We start from the raw sequence: 20,835 nt of genomic DNA, 5'->3' as shown, positions 1-20,835 counted from the left end.
CATGCATCTTTCCTTTCATATTTCCTCTCTCCTTTCTTTGCAACTTTTCATCCCTACAGTATTTCCTTCAATCTTTATTTCCTTCAATCCTTTCTTCCATCCATCTTCCTTATTTTCACCCTTCCCTCTATACATTCATCCTTTCTTCTATACATCCATCTTTTCTTCTTTCATTTATCTATCACTCCATTCTTCCTTTCTTCCTTCCTCCCATCCAACCACAGTCCTACCTTCTTTCCATTCCACTCATCACTTGCTTACTGAACACCCATCACTGAACTATCAAGCCACGTTTTAAGACATGGGTCAATAGCCATCAATGTGTCTAACCTGATTGTGAATTGTTAAAACTGGTTTGGGAAATAATCAAATCACCCTTCTGTACATATTGTCTAGTGAACAGGTGCTGGAGTAGTTGGAGGGCCTTGTTGGATTTGTGTCCAGAACAAAATCTGGCGTCAAATTCAACTTATCCAAGGAATGGAATCCTCCCAAGAAGTTCCCTACCTCATCTACTGTTCTTTTGGAGGTGGTGTTTCTCCTCCTAGGTCCTAAGTACTTCCCACATCCATAGGTACTTTGTTCCCTCGATTTTCATTCACTCACCTTTTTCTTTCCCTTCTCCTTGCTGACTCTCTTCTCAATATAGAAACATGCTCAGTTTAAAGGAGGAATCTCTCCTTTTATCTATGTATTATTTTATCTGTTGTTTCAGTCCTCTAAAACTCATTGATGCTCCCTTCATTAGAATCCCTGAGGACCCACATGTTGTCAGAGAACTTCTCACCTCATTTCAATTTGGCTATTCTGTAGCATTTGATGGAACTGACCATCCCTCCTTCCTAAAACTCTCTCTTCCTCTGGCTTCTGTGAGGCCAGAATCTCTTGCTTTTCCTCCTATCTCTTGGACCACTCCTGCCTAGCCTAATGGCTAAGAACATAGGTTCCTAGTCCCATATAATCTGAGTTCTTATCACTTACCAGCTTTAATGATCTTAATCAAATTACTCAACCTCTCTCTGTATCAGTTGACTCATTTGTAGAATGGGCTTATAATAGTCCCTTCTCAAACTGTGTTCCAATGAGGAATTTAATAGAACAGCATTTGACACAGAATAAGTGTTCCATAAACGTTTGTTGTTATCATTATTGTCATCATCAACATTAGCTGTAATGTTACAACATCCATCATGGTACTATAATTATTCAACTACTTGCTTATTTAGCTTTGTTCCCCCAGTGCTTATTTCAATGCCTGAACATGAAAATAGATCAACATATATGTTTGCTAAAGGAATTTCTGGTGCAGTAATAAACTCCTAATTAACTCCTTTTTACCTGTCGGAAAAGAAGCCATTTTCTATGAGCCCCAAATAATGAGAGTGTAGGAGCAGTGGGTCCTTACTTGTCAACTGGGTTGAGTGTGGAAGAACTTGAGAAGAACTTGTCACTGTTCCCAAACCAACACTCTCTGTCATTCTGGTATCCGTAATGGGTGGTAAAGATGTCCTGACTGGCTGCGTCCAAGTCTGCAAAGTACTGGCTGTAACCAAGGGTAATGCAGCAGTGCTTTGGCTCTCTGCCTCAAGGTTGGTGTCTACTATTCTTGGGGTAGCTGGTGAGGAAGTAATCCAATGGGGGAGTGGGCTGGTTGAAGAATCAGTGGTACGGAAGGTCAAAGAGGGGAATGGTATTGAAGCTGAAGAAGGTAGACTCTCTGCAGTGGTGGGCATAGTAGCATCCCCAGGGCCTGATTCTGTCCTAGAAAATGGACTAACTGAAATGGCACCTGGAACTCCAGATGTAGCAAAGGAAGCCATGGCCTCTGACAAATAAGGTGTTAGTGTGTTATTAGCAAAAATGGTCTCAGCTGAAGACAGCATATCTGTGCTTAGGTAACGTGTATTTTCTGATACAGGCATAGAAAGATTGGATTCTGGGACAGTTATGCCAGCAGACCTTGTAATGGAGAGAGAAGTGTAAAAGCGTGTGACTGTTTCCACTGGAATGTCAGTATACTGTGTAGACAGAGGCTGATCTGGTGCTGATACTTTCACAGAAGACGCAGCATCAGTCCTGGGACCCTTCAAACCATGAGTGGACAGAGGCGATGAAGGTGTGTTTGTGAGTGTGCTTGAGCTGGAATCCAAGGCTATTCTTGTCTCCTTCAGTCTAGGAGTCAGATGGGAAAGTGTCTTCGTCTCAAAGGAGGAACGCATTGATGAGGAAGGAGTGGTCTCATACACGGAGGAAGCAGTACCCATAGGATATGTGGTGCTGGAGGACTCAGGAAAAATTGGGACAGAGGAACTTAGTTCGTGTCCAGAACTGCTGGAACCCACAGTACTCATTATTGTGTATAGGGGAGGAAGAATTTTCGCTGTATCTATGGAGAATTCAGAGGTGGAAATTATCTCAACTGTGGGACTACTCAAAGTTGGAGGTAACGTGGTCACTGCTACCAAGGTTGTACCCAATCTGTCTTCGGTCTTCCCCAGACCACGGGTGAGAACTGAGGTCACAGGTGTAGGAGAGGAGGGGCTCCTCCCTGATAATGTGGATGGCTCAGGAGAGTGTGTTCTCATGGTAGGTACAATCACTGTGGAAGATGGAGAGCCAGTTTCTATCACAGAGGCAGGGCTTGGCCAAGACACATCCTCGGGACCTCTGCTGCTGAGAGTGGTCATCTCTGGGTGTGTAAAACTCTGAGTCACAGTCGAGTGAATCTCTGCCCCTGAGGTGTTGGTTGTAGTGCCCAAGGTGAGTGGGTCCTCTGATGTAGCTTCAGTGGGACCAGTATGGGTTGTCATGGTGACTTCTGCAGATTCTGTCATCACCGAAGAGGCAGAGGGCCAGGTGATAGTTCCTGCAGGGAAGTCTGGCGACATCGTGGACTGAACAAGGCCAGGGATGGACGTGCTGCTAGAGGAGATCAGTTCTGTCCTAGAGATCTCAGTAGTCGTATCAGTGGGTACTTCGGAAAGGACGCCGATTTTCTCTGTGGCTGAGCGGTCCTGCTGGACGGTGCTTGTGTTCCTCAGTTCAGGAGTCAGAGAGGATATGGAGTCTAGCTCAAACACTGTAGTTTCTACAGAGTGAGGCACTGATGTGGTAACACGGGTGTCCCTAGAGTTGGAAGGAATAAGCATTGGAAACGTGACATTGGATGGCTCCGAGTCAGCTGGGGCAGATGAATGTGTTTCATGTCCAGAGCTTTTGTTGGCCCCATTGATCCCAGCTGTGTTTCTGGAGGGCTGAATTGCATCTGTACCTGTGGAGGCTTTAGAGGTGGACAGTATCTCAATCCTGGGGCTCATCTCACCTGAAGGTGAACTGGGCACAGGTTCCACACTTGTACCCAATGTGTCTTTGGTCTTCCCCAGACCACGAATGAGCAGTGAGGTCACAGGTGTAGGAGAGGAGGGGCTCCTCCCTGGTAATGTGGATGGCTCAGGGGACGGTGTTGTCCTGGCAGGTACAATTACTGGGGAGGTTGGAGAGCCAGTTTCTTTCACAGAGGCAGGGCTTGGCCGAGACACATCCTCGGGACCTCTGCTGCTGAGAGTGGTCATCTCTGGTTGCATAAAACTCTGAGTCACAGTCGAGTGAGTCTCTGCCCCTGTGGTATTAGTTGTAGCGCCCAAGGTAAGTGGGTCGTGTGAAGTAGCCTCAATGGGACCTCTTTGGGTGGTCATGGTCACTTCTGCAGATTCTGTCGTCACAGGGGAGGCAGAGGGCCTGGTGATCAGGCCTTCAGGGATGTCTGGCGACATCGTGGACTGAACAGGGCCAGCGATGGACGTGCTGCTAGAGGAGTTGGGTTCGGTCCTAGAGATCTCAGTAGTCATATCAGTGGGTACTTTGGAAAGTACGGCGATTATCTCTGTGGCTGAGCTGTTCTGCTGGACAGTGCTGGTGTTCCTCAGTTCAGGAGTCAGAGAGGATGTGGAGTCTAGCTCAAACATTGTAGTTTCTAAAGAGTGAGGCATTGATGTGGAAACACTGGTCTCCGTACGGGTGGAAGGAGTAAACATTGGAGACGTGACATTGGATGGCTCTGAGTCAGCTGGGGCAGAGGCATGTGCTTCATGCCCAGAATTTATATTGGCCCCGTGGGTCCCAGCTTTGTTTTTGGAGGGCTGAATTGCATCTGTACCTGTGGAGGCTTCAGATGTGGACAGTATCTCCTTGGTCGTGCTGATCTCACTTGAAGGTGAACTGGACACAGGTTCCACACTTGTACCCAGTGTGTCTTTGGTCTTCCCCAGACCACGAGTGAGAAGTGAGGTCTCAGGGATAGGAGAGGAGGGGCTCCTCCCTGGTAATGTGGTTGGCTCAGGAGAGGGTGTTGTCATGGCAGGTGCAGTCACTGGGGAGGATGGAGAGCCAGTTTCTTTCACAGAGGCAGGGCTTGGCCAAAACACATCCTCGGCACCTCTGCTGCTGAGAGTGGTCATCTCTGGGTGCGTAAAACTCTGAGTCACAGTCGAGTGAATCTCCGCCCCTGAGGTGTTGGTTGTAGTGCCCAAGGTAAGTGGGTCGTGTGATGTAGCCTCAGTGGGACCAGTTTGGGTTGTCATGGTCACTTCTGCAGATTTTGTCATCACCGAAGAGGCAGAGGGCCAGGTGATGGTTCCTGCAGGGAAGTCTGGCGACATCGTGGACTGAACAAGGCCAGGGATGGACGTGCTGCTAGAGGAGATCAGTTCTGTCCTAGAGATCTCAGTAGTCGTATCAGTGGGTACTTCGGAAAGGACGCCGATTTTCTCTGTGGCTGAGCGGTCCTGCTGGACGGTGCTTGTGTTCCTCAGTTCAGGAGTCAGAGAGGATATGGAGTCTAGCTCAAACACTGTAGTTTCTACAGAGTGAGGCACTGATGTGGTAACACGGGTGTCCCTAGAGTTGGAAAGAATAAGCATTGGAAACGTGACATTGGATGGCTCCGAGTCAGCTGGGGCAGATGAATGTGTTTCATGTCCAGAGCTTTCGTTGGCCCCATTGATCCCAGCTGTGTTTCTGGAGGGCTGAATTGCATCTGTACCTGTGGAGGCTTTAGAGGTGGACAGTATCTCAGTGGTGCTGCTCATCTCAGTTGAAGGTGAACTGGACACAGGTTCCATACTTGTACCCAATGTGTCTTTGGTCTTCCCCAGACCACGAGTGAGAAGTGAGTTCTCAGGGGTAGGAGAGGAGGGACTCCTCCCTGGTAATGTGGATGGCTCAGGGGAGGGTTTTGTCATGGCAGGTACAATCCCTGGGGAAGATGGAGAGCCAGTCTCTATCACAGAGGCAGGGCTTGGCCAAGACACATCCTCGGGACCTCTGCTGCTGAGAGTGGACATCTCTGGGTGCGTAAAACTCTGAGTCACAGTCGAGTGGATCTCTGACCCTGAGGTGTTGGTTGTAGTGTCCAAGGTAAGTGGGTCCTGTGATGTCGGCTCAATGGGACCTGTTTGGGTGGTCATGGTGACTTCTGCAGATTCTGTTGGCACAGGAGAGGCAGAGGGCCCGGTGATGATGCCTGCAGGAATGTCTGGCGACAGCGTGTACTGAACAGGGCCAGGGATGGACGTGCTGCTAGGGGAGATTGATTCGGTCCTAGAGTTCTCAATAGTCGTTGTATCAGTGGGTACTTTGGAAGGGACGGTGATTTTCTCTGTGGCTGTGCTGTTCTGCTGGACGGTGCTGGGCTTCCTCAGTGGAGGAGTCAGAGAGGATGTGGAGTGTATCTCAAACATTGTAGTTTCTAAAGAGTGAGGCATTGATGTAGAAACACTGGTGTCCCTAGAGGGGGAAGGAGTAACCATTGGGGACGTGACATTCGATGGCTGTGATTCAGCTGGGGCAGAGGAATGTGCTTCATGTCCAGAAATTGTGTTGGCCCGGTGGGTCCCAGCTGTGTTTTTGGAGGGCTGAATTGCATCTGTACCTGTGGAGGCTTCAGAGGTGGACAGTATCTCAATGGTGGTGCTCATCTCACTTGAAGGTGAACTGGACACAGGTTCCACACTTGTACCCAATGTGTCTCTGGTTTTCCGCAGACCACGGTTGAGAAGTGAGGTCACAGGAGTAGGAGAGGAGGGGCTTCTCCCTGGTAATGTGGATGGCTCAGGGGAGGGTGTTGTCCTGGTAGGTACAGTCACTGGGGAAGATGGAGAGCCAGTCTCTATCACAGAGTCAGGGCTTGGCCAAGACGCATCCTCGGGACCTCTGCTGCTGAGAGTGGTCATCTCTGGTTGCATAAAACTCTGAGTCACAGTCGAGTGGATCTCCGCCCCTGTGGTATTAGTTGTAGCGCCCAAGGTAAGTGGGTCGTGTGAAGTAGCCTCAATGGGACCTCTTTGGGTGGTCATGGTCACTTCTGCAGATTCTGTCGTCACAGGAGAGGCAGAGGGCCTGGTGATCAGGCCTTCAGGGATGTCTGGCGACATCGTGGACTGAACAGGGCCAGCGATGGACGTGCTGCTAGAGGAGTTGGGTTCGGTCCTAGAGATCTCAGTAGTCATATCAGTGGGTACTTTGGAAAGTACGGCGATTATCTCTGTGGCTGAGCTGTTCTGCTGGACAGTGCTGGTGTTCCTCAGTTCAGGAGTCAGAGAGGATGTGGAGTCTAGCTCAAACATTGTAGTTTCTAAAGAGTGAGGCATTGATGTGGAAACACTGGTCTCCGTACGGGTGGAAGGAGTAAACATTGGAGACGTGACATTGGATGGCTCTGAATCAGCTGGGGCAGAGGAATGTGCTTCATGCCCAGAATTTATATTGGCCCCGTGGGTCCCAGCTTTGTTTTTGGAGGGCTGAATTGCATCTGTACCTGTGGAGGCTTCAGATGTGGACAGTATCTCCTTGGTCGTGCTGATCTCACTTGAAGGTGAACTGGACACAGGTTCCACACTTGTACCCAATGTGTCTTTGGTCTTCCCCAGACCACGAGTGAGAAGTGAGGTCTCAGGGATAGGAGAGGAGGGGCTCCTCCCTGGTAATGTGGTTGGCTCAGGAGAGGGTGTTGTCATGGCAGGTGCAGTCACTGGGGAGGATGGAGAGCCAGTTTCTTTCACAGAGGCAGGGCTTGGCCAAGACGCATCCTCGGGACCTCTGCTGCTGAGAGTGGTCATCTCTGGTTGCATAAAACTCTGATTCACAGTCGAGTGAATCTCCGCCCCTGTGGTATTAGTTGTAGCGCCCAAGGTAAGTGGGTCGTGTGAAGTAGCCTCAATGGGACCTGTTTGGGTGGTCATGGTCACTTCTGCAGATTCTGTCGTCACAGGAGAGGCAGAGGGCCTGGTGATCAGGCCTTCAGGGATGTCTGGTGACATCGTGGACTGAACAGGGCCAGCGATGGACGTGCTGCTAGAGGAGTTGGGTTCGGTCCTAGAGATCTCAGTAGTCATATCAGTGGGTACTTTGGAAAGGACGCCGATTTTCTCTGTGGCTGAGCTGTTCTGCTGGACGGTGCTTGTGTTCCTCAGTTCAGGAGTCAGAGAGGATATGGAGTCTAGCTCAAACACTGTAGTTTCTAAAGAGTTAGGCACTGATGTGCTAACATGGGTGTCCCTAGAGTTGGAAGGAATAAGCTTTGGAAACGTGACATTGGATGGCTCCGAGTCAGCTGGGGCAGACGAATGTGTTTCATGTCCAGAGCTTTCGTTGGCCCCATTGATCCCACCTGTGTTTTTGGAGGGCTGAATTGCATCTGTACCTGTGGAGGCTTCAGAGGTGGACAGTATCTCAATGGTGGTGCTCATCTCAGTTGAAGGTGAACTGGGCACAAGTTCCACACTTGTACCCAATGTGTCTCTGGTTTTCTGCAGACCACGGGTGAGAAGTGAGGTCACAGGAGTAGGAGAGGAGGGGCTTCTCCTTAGTAATTTGCGTGGCTCAGGGGAGGGTGTTGTCATGGCAGGTACAATCACTGGGGAAGATGGAGAGCCAGTCTCTATCACAGAGGCAGGGCTTGGCCAAGACACATCCTCGGGACCTCTGCTGCTGAGAGTGGACATCTCTGGGTGCGTAAAACTCTGAGTCACAGTCGAGTGGATCTCTGCCCCTGAGGTGTTGGATGTAGTGTCCAAGGTAAGTGGGTCCTGTGATGTCGGCTCAATGGGACCTGTTTGGGTGGTCATGGTGACTTCTGCAGATTCTGTTGGCACAGGAGAGGCAGAGGGCCCGGTGATGATGCCTGCAGGAATGTCTGGCGACAACGTGTACTGAACAGGGCCAGGGATGGACGTGCTGCTAGGGGAGATTGATTCGGTCCTAGAGTTCTCAATAGTCGTATCAGTGGGTACTTTGGAAGGGACGGCGATTTTCTCTGTGGCTGTGCTGTTCTGCTGGACGGTGCTGGGCTTCCTCAGTGGAGGAGTCAGAGAGGATGTGGAGTGTATCTCAAACATTGTAGTTTCTAAAGAGTGAGGCATTGATGTAGAAACACTGGTGTCCCTAGAGGGGGAAGGAGTAACCATTGGGGACGTGACATTCGATGGCTGTGATTCAGCTGGGGCAGAGGAATGTGCTTCATGTCCAGAAATTGTGTTGGCCCGGTGGGTCCCAGCTGTGTTTTTGGAGGGCTGAATTGCATCTGTACCTGTGGAGGCTTCAGAGGTGGACAGTATCTCAATGGTGGTGCTCATCTCACTTGAAGGTGAACTGGACACAGGTTCCACACTTGTACCCAAAGTGTCTCTGGTTTTCCGCAGACCACGGTTGAGAAGTGAGGTCACAGGAGTAGGAGAGGAGGGGCTTCTCCCTGGTAATGTGGATGGCTCAGGGGAGGGTGTTGTCCTGGTAGGTACAGTCACTGGGGAAGATGGAGAGCCAGTCTCTATCACAGAGGCAGGGCTTGGCCAAGACGCATCCTCGGGACCTCTGCTGCTGAGAGTGGTCATCTCTGGTTGCATAAAACTCTGAGTCACAGTCGAGTGAATCTCCGCCCCTGTGGTATTAGTTGTAGCGCCCAAGGTAAGTGGGTCGTGTGAAGTAGCCTCAATGGGACCTGTTTGGGTGGTCATGGTCACTTCTGCAGATTCTGTCGTCACAGGAGAGGCAGAGGGCCTGGTGATCAGGCCTTCAGGGATGTCTGGTGACATCGTGGACTGAACAGGGCCAGCGATGGACGTGCTGCTAGAGGAGTTGGGTTCGGTCCTAGAGATCTCAGTAGTCATATCAGTGGGTACTTTGGAAAGGACGCCGATTTTCTCTGTGGCTGAGCTGTTCTGCTGGACGGTGCTTGTGTTCCTCAGTTCAGGAGTCAGAGAGGATATGGAGTCTAGCTCAAACACTGTAGTTTCTAAAGAGTTAGGCACTGATGTGCTAACACGGGTGTCACTAGAGTTGGAAGGAATAAGCATTGGAAACGTGACATTGGATGGCTCTGAGTCAGCTGGGGCAGACGAATGTGTTTCATGTCCAGAGCTTTTGTTGGCCCCATTGATCCCACCTGTGTTTTTGGAGGGCTGAATTGCATCTGTACCTGTGGAGGCTTCAGAGGTGGACAGTATCTCAATGGTGGTGCTCATCTCAGTTGAAGGTGAACTGGGCACAGGTTCCACACTTGTACCCAATGTGTCTCTGGTTTTCCGCAGACCACGGGTGAGAAGTGAGGTCACAGGAGTAGGAGAGGGGGGGCTTCTCCTTAGTAATTTGCGTGGCTCAGGGGAGGGTGTTGTCATGGCAGGTACAATCACTGGGGAAGATGGAGAGCCAGTCTCTATCACAGAGGCAGGGCTTGGCCAAGACACATCCTCGGGACCTCTGCTGCTGAGAGTGGACATCTCTGGGTGCGTAAAACTCTGAGTCACAGTCGAGTGGATCTCTGCCCCTGAGGTGTTGGATGTAGTGTCCAAGGTAAGTGGGTCCTGTGATGTCGGCTCAATGGGACCTGTTTGGGTGGTCATGGTGACTTCTGCAGATTCTGTTGGCACAGGAGAGGCAGAGGGCCCGGTGATGATGCCTGCAGGAATGTCTGGCGACAACGTGTACTGAACAGGGACAGGGATGGACGTGCTGCTAGGGGAGATTGATTCGGTCCTAGAGTTCTCAATAGTCGTATCAGTGGGTACTTTGGAAGGGACGGCGATTTTCTCTGTGGCTGTGCTGTTCTGCTGGACGGTGCTGGGCTTCCTCAGTGGAGGAGTCAGAGAGGATGTGGAGTGTATCTCAAACATTGTAGTTTCTAAAGAGTGAGGCATTGATGTAGAAACACTGGTGTCCCTAGAGGGGGAAGGAGTAACCATTGGGGACGTGACATTCGATGGCTGTGATTCAGCTGGGGCAGAGGAATGTGCTTCATGTCCAGAAATTGTGTTGGCCCGGTGGGTCCCAGCTGTGTTTTTGGAGGGCTGAATTGCATCTGTACCTGTGGAGGCTTCAGAGGTGGACAGTATCTCAATGGTGGTGCTCATCTCACTTGAAGGTGAACTGGACACAGGTTCCACACTTGTACCCAATGTGTCTCTGGTTTTCCGCAGACCACGGTTGAGAAGTGAGGTCACAGGAGTAGGAGAGGAGGGGCTTCTCCCTGGTAATGTGGATGGCTCAGGGGAGGGTGTTGTCCTGGTAGGTACAGTCACTGGGGAAGATGGAGAGCCAGTCTCTATCACAGAGGCAGGGCTTGGCCAAGACACATCCTCGGGACCTCTGCTGCTGAGAGTGGTCATCTCTGGTTGCATAAAACTCTGAGTCACAGTCGAGTGGATCTCCGCCCCTGTGGTATTAGTTGTAGCGCCCAAGGTAAGTGGGTCGTGTGAAGTAGCCTCAATGGGACCTCTTTGGGTGGTCATGGTCACTTCTGCAGATTCTGTCGTCACAGGAGAGGCAGAGGGCCTGGTGATCAGGCCTTCAGGGATGTCTGGCGACATCGTGGACTGAACAGGGCCAGCGATGGACGTGCTGCTAGAGGAGTTGGGTTCGGTCCTAGAGATCTCAGTAGTCATATCAGTGGGTACTTTGGAAAGTACGGCGATTATCTCTGTGGCTGAGCTGTTCTGCTGGACAGTGCTGGTGTTCCTCAGTTCAGGAGTCAGAGAGGATGTGGAGTCTAGCTCAAACATTGTAGTTTCTAAAGAGTGAGGCATTGATGTGGAAACACTGGTCTCCGTACGGGTGGAAGGAGTAAACATTGGAGACGTGACATTGGATGGCTCTGAATCAGCTGGGGCAGAGGAATGTGCTTCATGCCCAGAATTTATATTGGCCCCGTGGGTCCCAGCTTTGTTTTTGGAGGGCTGAATTGCATCTGTACCTGTGGAGGCTTCAGATGTGGACAGTATCTCCTTGGTCGTGCTGATCTCACTTGAAGGTGAACTGGACACAGGTTCCACACTTGTACCCAATGTGTCTTTGGTCTTCCCCAGACCACGAGTGAGAAGTGAGGTCTCAGGGATAGGAGAGGAGGGGCTCCTCCCTGGTAATGTGGTTGGCTCAGGAGAGGGTGTTGTCATGGCAGGTGCAGTCACTGGGGAGGATGGAGAGCCAGTTTCTTTCACAGAGGCAGGGCTTGGCCAAGACGCATCCTCGGGACCTCTGCTGCTGAGAGTGGTCATCTCTGGTTGCATAAAACTCTGATTCACAGTCGAGTGAATCTCCGCCCCTGTGGTATTAGTTGTAGCGCCCAAGGTAAGTGGGTCGTGTGAAGTAGCCTCAATGGGACCTGTTTGGGTGGTCATGGTCACTTCTGCAGATTCTGTCGTCACAGGAGAGGCAGAGGGCCTGGTGATCAGGCCTTCAGGGATGTCTGGTGACATCGTGGACTGAACAGGGCCAGCGATGGACGTGCTGCTAGAGGAGTTGGGTTCGGTCCTAGAGATCTCAGTAGTCATATCAGTGGGTACTTTGGAAAGGACGCCGATTTTCTCTGTGGCTGAGCTGTTCTGCTGGACGGTGCTTGTGTTCCTCAGTTCAGGAGTCAGAGAGGATATGGAGTCTAGCTCAAACACTGTAGTTTCTAAAGAGTTAGGCACTGATGTGCTAACATGGGTGTCCCTAGAGTTGGAAGGAATAAGCTTTGGAAACGTGACATTGGATGGCTCCGAGTCAGCTGGGGCAGACGAATGTGTTTCATGTCCAGAGCTTTCGTTGGCCCCATTGATCCCACCTGTGTTTTTGGAGGGCTGAATTGCATCTGTACCTGTGGAGGCTTCAGAGGTGGACAGTATCTCAATGGTGGTGCTCATCTCAGTTGAAGGTGAACTGGGCACAAGTTCCACACTTGTACCCAATGTGTCTCTGGTTTTCTGCAGACCACGGGTGAGAAGTGAGGTCACAGGAGTAGGAGAGGAGGGGCTTCTCCTTAGTAATTTGCGTGGCTCAGGGGAGGGTGTTGTCATGGCAGGTACAATCACTGGGGAAGATGGAGAGCCAGTCTCTATCACAGAGGCAGGGCTTGGCCAAGACACATCCTCGGGACCTCTGCTGCTGAGAGTGGACATCTCTGGGTGCATAAAACTCTGAGTCACAGTCGAGTGGATCTCTGCCCCTGAGGTGTTGGATGTAGTGTCCAAGGTAAGTGGGTCCTGTGATGTCGGCTCAATGGGACCTGTTTGGGTGGTCATGGTGACTTCTGCAGATTCTGTTGGCACAGGAGAGGCAGAGGGCCCGGTGATGATGCCTGCAGGAATGTCTGGCGACAACGTGTACTGAACAGGGCCAGGGATGGACGTGCTGCTAGGGGAGATTGATTCGGTCCTAGAGTTCTCAATAGTCGTATCAGTGGGTACTTTGGAAGGGACGGCGATTTTCTCTGTGGCTGTGCTGTTCTGCTGGACGGTGCTGGGCTTCCTCAGTGGAGGAGTCAGAGAGGATGTGGAGTGTATCTCAAACATTGTAGTTTCTAAAGAGTGAGGCATTGATGTAGAAACACTGGTGTCCCTAGAGGGGGAAGGAGTAACCATTGGGGACGTGACATTCGATGGCTGTGATTCAGCTGGGGCAGAGGAATGTGCTTCATGTCCAGAAATTGTGTTGGCCCGGTGGGTCCCAGCTGTGTTTTTGGAGGGCTGAATTGCATCTGTACCTGTGGAGGCTTCAGAGGTGGACAGTATCTCAATGGTGGTGCTCATCTCACTTGAAGGTGAACTGGACACAGGTTCCACACTTGTACCCAAAGTGTCTCTGGTTTTCCGCAGACCACGGTTGAGAAGTGAGGTCACAGGAGTAGGAGAGGAGGGGCTTCTCCCTGGTAATGTGGATGGCTCAGGGGAGGGTGTTGTCCTGGTAGGTACAGTCACTGGGGAAGATGGAGAGCCAGTCTCTATCACAGAGGCAGGGCTTGGCCAAGACGCATCCTCGGGACCTCTGCTGCTGAGAGTGGTCATCTCTGGTTGCATAAAACTCTGAGTCACAGTCGAGTGAATCTCCGCCCCTGTGGTATTAGTTGTAGCGCCCAAGGTAAGTGGGTCGTGTGAAGTAGCCTCAATGGGACCTGTTTGGGTGGTCATGGTCACTTCTGCAGATTCTGTCGTCACAGGAGAGGCAGAGGGCCTGGTGATCAGGCCTTCAGGGATGTCTGGTGACGTCGTGGACTGAACAGGGCCAGCGATGGACGTGCTGCTAGAGGAGTTGGGTTCGGTCCTAGAGATCTCAGTAGTCATATCAGTGGGTACTTTGGAAAGGACGCCGATTTTCTCTGTGGCTGAGCTGTTCTGCTGGACGGTGCTTGTGTTCCTCAGTTCAGGAGTCAGAGAGGATATGGAGTCTAGCTCAAACACTGTAGTTTCTAAAGAGTTAGGCACTGATGTGCTAACACGGGTGTCACTAGAGTTGGAAGGAATAAGCATTGGAAACGTGACATTGGATGGCTCTGAGTCAGCTGGGGCAGACGAATGTGTTTCATGTCCAGAGCTTTTGTTGGCCCCATTGATCCCACCTGTGTTTTTGGAGGGCTGAATTGCATCTGTACCTGTGGAGGCTTCAGAGGTGGACAGTATCTCAATGGTGGTGCTCATCTCAGTTGAAGGTGAACTGGGCACAGGTTCCACACTTGTACCCAATGTGTCTCTGGTTTTCCGCAGACCACGGGTGAGAAGTGAGGTCACAGGAGTAGGAGAGGGGGGGCTTCTCCTTAGTAATTTGCGTGGCTCAGGGGAGGGTGTTGTCATGGCAGGTACAATCACTGGGGAAGATGGAGAGCCAGTCTCTATCACAGAGGCAGGGCTTGGCCAAGACACATCCTCGGGACCTCTGCTGCTGAGAGTGGACATCTCTGGGTGCGTAAAACTCTGAGTCACAGTCGAGTGGATCTCTGCCCCTGAGGTGTTGGATGTAGTGTCCAAGGTAAGTGGGTCCTGTGATGTCGGCTCAATGGGACCTGTTTGGGTGGTCATGGTGACTTCTGCAGATTCTGTTGGCACAGGAGAGGCAGAGGGCCCGGTGATGATGCCTGCAGGAATGTCTGGCGACAACGTGTACTGAACAGGGCCAGGGATGGACGTGCTGCTAGGGGAGATTGATTCGGTCCTAGAGTTCTCAATAGTCGTATCAGTGGGTACTTTGGAAGGGACGGCGATTTTCTCTGTGGCTGTGCTGTTCTGCTGGACGGTGCTGGGCTTCCTCAGTGGAGGAGTCAGAGAGGATGTGGAGTGTATCTCAAACATTGTAGTTTCTAAAGAGTGAGGCATTGATGTAGAAACACTGGTGTCCCTAGAGGGGGAAGGAGTAACCATTGGGGACGTGACATTCGATGGCTGTGATTCAGCTGGGGCAGAGGAATGTGCTTCATGTCCAGAAATTGTGTTGGCCCGGTGGGTCCCAGCTGTGTTTTTGGAGGGCTGAATTGCATCTGTACCTGTGGAGGCTTCAGAGGTGGACAGTATCTCAATGGTGGTGCTCATCTCACTTGAAGGTGAACTGGACACAGGTTCCACACTTGTACCCAATGTGTCTCTGGTTTTCCGCAGACCACGGTTGAGAAGTGAGGTCACAGGAGTAGGAGAGGAGGGGCTTCTCCCTGGTAATGTGGATGGCTCAGGGGAGGGTGTTGTCCTGGTAGGTACAGTCACTGGGGAAGATGGAGAGCCAGTCTCTATCACAGAGTCAGGGCTTGGCCAAGACACATCCTCGGGACCTCTGCTGCTGAGAGTGGTCATCTCTGGTTGCATAAAACTCTGAGTCACAGTCGAGTGGATCTCCGCCCCTGTGGTATTAGTTGTAGCGCCCAAGGTAAGTGGGTCGTGTGAAGTAGCCTCAATGGGACCTCTTTGGGTGGTCATGGTCACTTCTGCAGATTCTGTCGTCACAGGAGAGGCAGAGGGCCTGGTGATCAGGCCTTCAGGGATGTCTGGCGACATCGTGGACTGAACAGGGCCAGCGATGGACGTGCTGCTAGAGGAGTTGGGTTCGGTCCTAGAGATCTCAGTAGTCATATCAGTGGGTACTTTGGAAAGTACGGCGATTATCTCTGTGGCTGAGCTGTTCTGCTGGACAGTGCTGGTGTTCCTCAGTTCAGGAGTCAGAGAGGATGTGGAGTCTAGCTCAAACATTGTAGTTTCTAAAGAGTGAGGCATTGATGTGGAAACACTGGTCTCCGTACGGGTGGAAGGAGTAAACATTGGAGACGTGACATTGGATGGCTCTGAATCAGCTGGGGCAGAGGAATGTGCTTCATGCCCAGAATTTATATTGGCCCCGTGGGTCCCAGCTTTGTTTTTGGAGGGCTGAATTGCATCTGTACCTGTGGAGGCTTCAGATGTGGACAGTATCTCCTTGGTCGTGCTGATCTCACTTGAAGGTGAACTGGACACAGGTTCCACACTTGTACCCAATGTGTCTTTGGTCTTCCCCAGACCACGAGTGAGAAGTGAGGTCTCAGGGATAGGAGAGGAGGGGCTCCTCCCTGGTAATGTGGTTGGCTCAGGAGAGGGTGTTGTCATGGCAGGTGCAGTCACTGGGGAGGATGGAGAGCCAGTTTCTTTCACAGAGGCAGGGCTTGGCCAAGACGCATCCTCGGGACCTCTGCTGCTGAGAGTGGTCATCTCTGGTTGCATAAAACTCTGATTCACAGTCGAGTGAATCTCCGCCCCTGTGGTATTAGTTGTAGCGCCCAAGGTAAGTGGGTCGTGTGAAGTAGCCTCAATGGGACCTGTTTGGGTGGTCATGGTCACTTCTGCAGATTCTGTCGTCACAGGAGAGGCAGAGGGCCTGGTGATCAGGCCTTCAGGGATGTCTGGTGACATCGTGGACTGAACAGGGCCAGCGATGGACGTGCTGCTAGAGGAGTTGGGTTCGGTCCTAGAGATCTCAGTAGTCATATCAGTGGGTACTTTGGAAAGGACGCCGATTTTCTCTGTGGCTGAGCTGTTCTGCTGGACGGTGCTTGTGTTCCTCAGTTCAGGAGTCAGAGAGGATATGGAGTCTAGCTCAAACACTGTAGTTTCTAAAGAGTTAGGCACTGATGTGCTAACATGGGTGTCCCTAGAGTTGGAAGGAATAAGCTTTGGAAACGTGACATTGGATGGCTCCGAGTCAGCTGGGGCAGACGAATGTGTTTCATGTCCAGAGCTTTCGTTGGCCCCATTGATCCCACCTGTGTTTTTGGAGGGCTGAATTGCATCTGTACCTGTGGAGGCTTCAGAGGTGGACAGTATCTCAATGGTGGTGCTCATCTCAGTTGAAGGTGAACTGGGCACAAGTTCCACACTTGTACCCAATGTGTCTCTGGTTTTCTGCAGACCACGGGTGAGAAGTGAGGTCACAGGAGTAGGAGAGGAGGGGCTTCTCCTTAGTAATTTGCGTGGCTCAGGGGAGGGTGTTGTCATGGCAGGTACAATCACTGGGGAAGATGGAGAGCCAGTCTCTATCACAGAGGCAGGGCTTGGCCAAGACACATCCTCGGGACCTCTGCTGCTGAGAGTGGACATCTCTGGGTGCATAAAACTCTGAGTCACAGTCGAGTGGATCTCTGCCCCTGAGGTGTTGGATGTAGTGTCCAAGGTAAGTGGGTCCTGTGATGTCGGCTCAATGGGACCTGTTTGGGTGGTCATGGTGACTTCTGCAGATTCTGTTGGCACAGGAGAGGCAGAGGGCCCGGTGATGATGCCTGCAGGAATGTCTGGCGACAGCGTGTACTGAACAGGGCCAGGGATGGACGTGCTGCTAGGGGAGATTGATTCGGTCCTAGAGTTCTCAATAGTCGTATCAGTGGGTACTTTGGAAGGGACGGCGATTTTCTCTGTGGCTGTGCTGTTCTGCTGGACGGTGCTGGGCTTCCTCAGTGGAGGAGTCAGAGAGGATGTGGAGTGTATCTCAAACATTGTAGTTTCTAAAGAGTGAGGCATTGATGTAGAAACACTGGTGTCCCTAGAGGGGGAAGGAGTAACCATTGGGGACGTGACATTCGATGGCTGTGATTCAGCTGGGGCAGAGGAATGTGCTTCATGTCCAGAAATTGTGTTGGCCCGGTGGGTCCCAGCTGTGTTTTTGGAGGGCTGAAGTGCATCTGTACCTGTGGAGGCTTCAGAGGTGGACAGTATCTCAATGGTGGTGCTCATCTCACTTGAAGGTGAACTGGACACAGGTTCCACACTTGTACCCAATGTGTCTTTGGTCTTCCCCAGACCACGAGTGAGCAGTGAGGTCACAGGTGTAGGAGAGGAGGGGCTCCTCCCTGGTAATGTGGATGGCTCAGGGGACGGTGTTGTCCTGGCAGGTACAATTACTGGGGAGGTTGGAGAGCCAGTTTCTTTCACAGAGGCAGGGCTTGGCCAAGACACATCCTTGGGACCTCTGCTGCTGAGAGTGGTCATCTCTGAGTGTGTAGAACTCTGAGTCACAGTCGAATGAGTCCCTGCCCCAGAGACCTTGGTCAATATGTCCAAGGTAAGTGTGTCCTGTGATGTAACCCCTGGGGGACCTGTTTGGGTAGTGATGGTCATTCCCGAAGATTCTGTCATGAACATGGATATAGAGGGGCTGGTTCTGCTTTCTGTAAGTGTGTTTGGAGAAGTTTTGAAGTGAGCAAGGCTTGGGATAGATTTCCTGCTGGAGGAGGTAACTTGTGTCCTGGTGACCTCAGTAGTAGCATCATTTGTGGACACATTGGAAATGACAGTGCTTGTCTCTGTAGCAGAGCTGGTCTCCTGGTAGGTACTTGTCTCCCTAAGTCCAGTATTCAGAGAGGATACTGACTCTCTCTCAATCTTTATAGTCTCAGATGAGCCAGACATTGATGTGGGGGCAGTAGTGTCCCACATGGTGGAGGAGGTAACCACTGAAGATTTAGCTTTGGGTGGCTGTGTGGGGGCCAGGACAGGAGAATGTGATTCATGTTCACAACTGGTAGTCTCTACATGTGTCATTGCTGTGTTTGTGGAAGGATGAATTGCTTCTATATCTGTGGTGACAAACATCTCATCTGAGCTACTCCTCAAATTTGGGGGTAAACTGGTATCAGTTTCCAAACTCGTCCTCAACATGTCTCTGGTCTTCCCCAAGCCGAAGTTCTCAGGCAAGAGACCTGAAGTCACAGATAGAGTAGAGGAGGTACTTTGCCCTTGTGATGTCAGCAAAACATGAGAAGATGAGGTTGTGTCGGGGATAGGTGCTAGGGAATAGGAAGAGGTGGTTTCTCCCAGAGAGGGAGGGTTTGTCCATGACACACCTTCAGGACCTTTGCTCGTTTGAGTGGTTATCTTTGACTGTGGAAATCCCTGAGTCACAGCCAAGTAGGTCCCTGACAAGGAGGCTGTGGCTAATGTGTCCATGGTAGGTGCACCCAGCAATGTAGTCCCAGAAGGACCTGTTTGCATGGTGATGGTTATTCTTTCAGAGTCTGTTATGTCAGGGAAGGTAGAGGGCCTGGTGATGTCTGATGACCTTGTGGACTGAGCTAGATCTGGGCTGGAAATTCTGTCAGAGGTAGTGACTTCTGTCCCGGACACCCTAGTAATAGCAAAAGAACTTAGGGAATGGACACTGCTTATCTCTGCGGTTGAGTTGGTATCCATGTAAATACTGGACTGTAAAGGAATGACTGTGATGTTGACCCTTGTCTTGGTTATAAATTCAGATTTATCTGTCACTGAGCTCGTGGTTACCATCTGGGTTGTCACAGAGTCCGGGATGGCCACAGAGTCTTCAGGACCAGTGGAAGATGTGTTCAGAGAGACATGTGTGTCCACGGTGGTCCCTCCAGTGGAGCCAAGCCACATGGATAAATTCATTCCAGTTGTCCTTGGAATCAGATTTGGGCTTGTTTGTGGACCAGTCCCTATGTTGCCTTTAGGATTTGACTCTCGGGAGACAGAGGACACTGTGCCCAATGACTTTTTGGTCCCTTCTGGAGTCCCAAGATGGGGGTTGGTCCCAACCTCAGATTGGGAGAGTGAGACCCATTCTGTAGTTGCTGTCCCTTTTGTTGGTGACTTGGCTGGTGTCATGAATCCTGTGGGCAGGTGAGAGAGGCTGATGCCGCTACTCTCTATGGCTGTGGACTGAAGTGTGACTGGTTCCACTGTGGTCTTCATAGGGACAGTTGCTGTTGAAGTATTCCAAGAATTTCCCAGAGTGTACTTCATTTCTGGGCTGGTGCTGGGCTCCTTGGAGCTTATGATTTTGAAGGCTGTAGCCATTTCTGGGCTTCTTGTGGACATACCTGTGATTGGAAAGTGAATTGGTAGGAGATATGCAAAAGGTACAGGAGTCCTGATTGACAGTATCATTTGTTCCTTCCTGTGATTTCAACTCAAACTATTTCCTATTTCTCCAGAAAAGAAAATGTTAACCCTCTCATACCACATTTCAAGACTCTGGACACCAGGGAACATACTGACCATCCCCAAAGATGGATCAAAGTGTTAGGGTTAGTGGGGTGAGGGCTTTGACCCTCTTGTTTACTCAGAAGAAATTGTTACCTGGAACTCAGTGTACTACATACCCTACAAAGAAGGGCTCTTTGTACAAGGAAGGATGTGATGAACCTGGACTCTACCCATGCACGAGGCTTCCCCTACCCTATTTTACTTTTCTCCTTGGAGCCTGCCCTTGCGGAACCAGTTTCAGCTTATAACTTCGAGCCTCCGCTAGATGCCCCAAATCTTAGTTCACTGAAAAGCCACTTAAGGATTTATATTTGAGAAGCAACAGAATAGAAGGGTGATAAAATTCTTTTCCTTTACCTTCATCCTCTTTCAAATTCATCTTCCTCTCTGAACCCTTTTCCTATCGTTGAGGTAAAGGGCATGTAACTGCCACAGGGATAAGGAAAGCTCGACCTAAGAGCACTCTTTTTTACATTATCCTCACCAACTTGGCATAGCCAAGGACCATGATCCCTTCCTCTACTGTAACAAAAGAAAACTGTATCACCTCAAGTCTGTCTGTGCCCTCCCTGTCAACACAAAATTCCAGTGAGGATCTCCGATTTAGAAAGATCCTTCACCCTGGTGCAAGAGAAAGTGTGGAGGGAACTGACCTTGTGGCATTTTCTCCTGCTGAATTAATTGGCTACTAATCATATAAATTACTAAGGTGAAGCAATAACAGTGTTCCGTTAATACAATCTCTAGGAAAAAAATAACCAACATCTTTAGAGTGACAGGAAGCCAAAGAAATCGATTTCAAACCTAGTCATTTTACTTCCTTAAACAATCCAATTTTTGACCCCAGGGATGAAGAGAGAGGACCCAAATGGGTCCTCTTAGACTTGAAGAAAACAGAGATGATGCTCTTACTTACCCACATTGATCATAGTCGTAAGAGATGAGGGGTTACTGGTTGGCGAAGTGGTACCTCCATATTCTCCTTGACTCAGCTCCCTGGTGGTGCTTGCCACAGACTCATCAGGGCCTGAAGTAAAAGATAGAGGTGTTACCTTTGCATTCCCTAAGAATACGGACCTATAAGGAA

General features: G+C 50.7%; 1 protein-coding gene across 1 annotated transcript in view; it reads right to left on the bottom strand.

Moving 5' to 3' along the window:
- Positions 1 to 20,835, bottom strand: part of LOC132597043 (mucin-16-like) — a 65,011-nt gene that overhangs the window by 24,533 nt on the left and 19,643 nt on the right. Inside the window, 2 exon segments of the mRNA XM_070045092.1 lie at positions 1,406 to 19,582; positions 20,665 to 20,775. Of these exon segments, the coding sequence (XP_069901193.1) occupies positions 1,406 to 19,582; positions 20,665 to 20,775 (18,288 nt within the window).

Source organism: Globicephala melas, chromosome 3, assembly GCF_963455315.2.
Source record: "Globicephala melas chromosome 3, mGloMel1.2, whole genome shotgun sequence".
In the NCBI taxonomy this organism is placed as follows: Eukaryota; Metazoa; Chordata; class Mammalia; order Artiodactyla; family Delphinidae; genus Globicephala; species Globicephala melas.
This window is presented reverse-complemented; position numbering and strand designations above follow the sequence as displayed.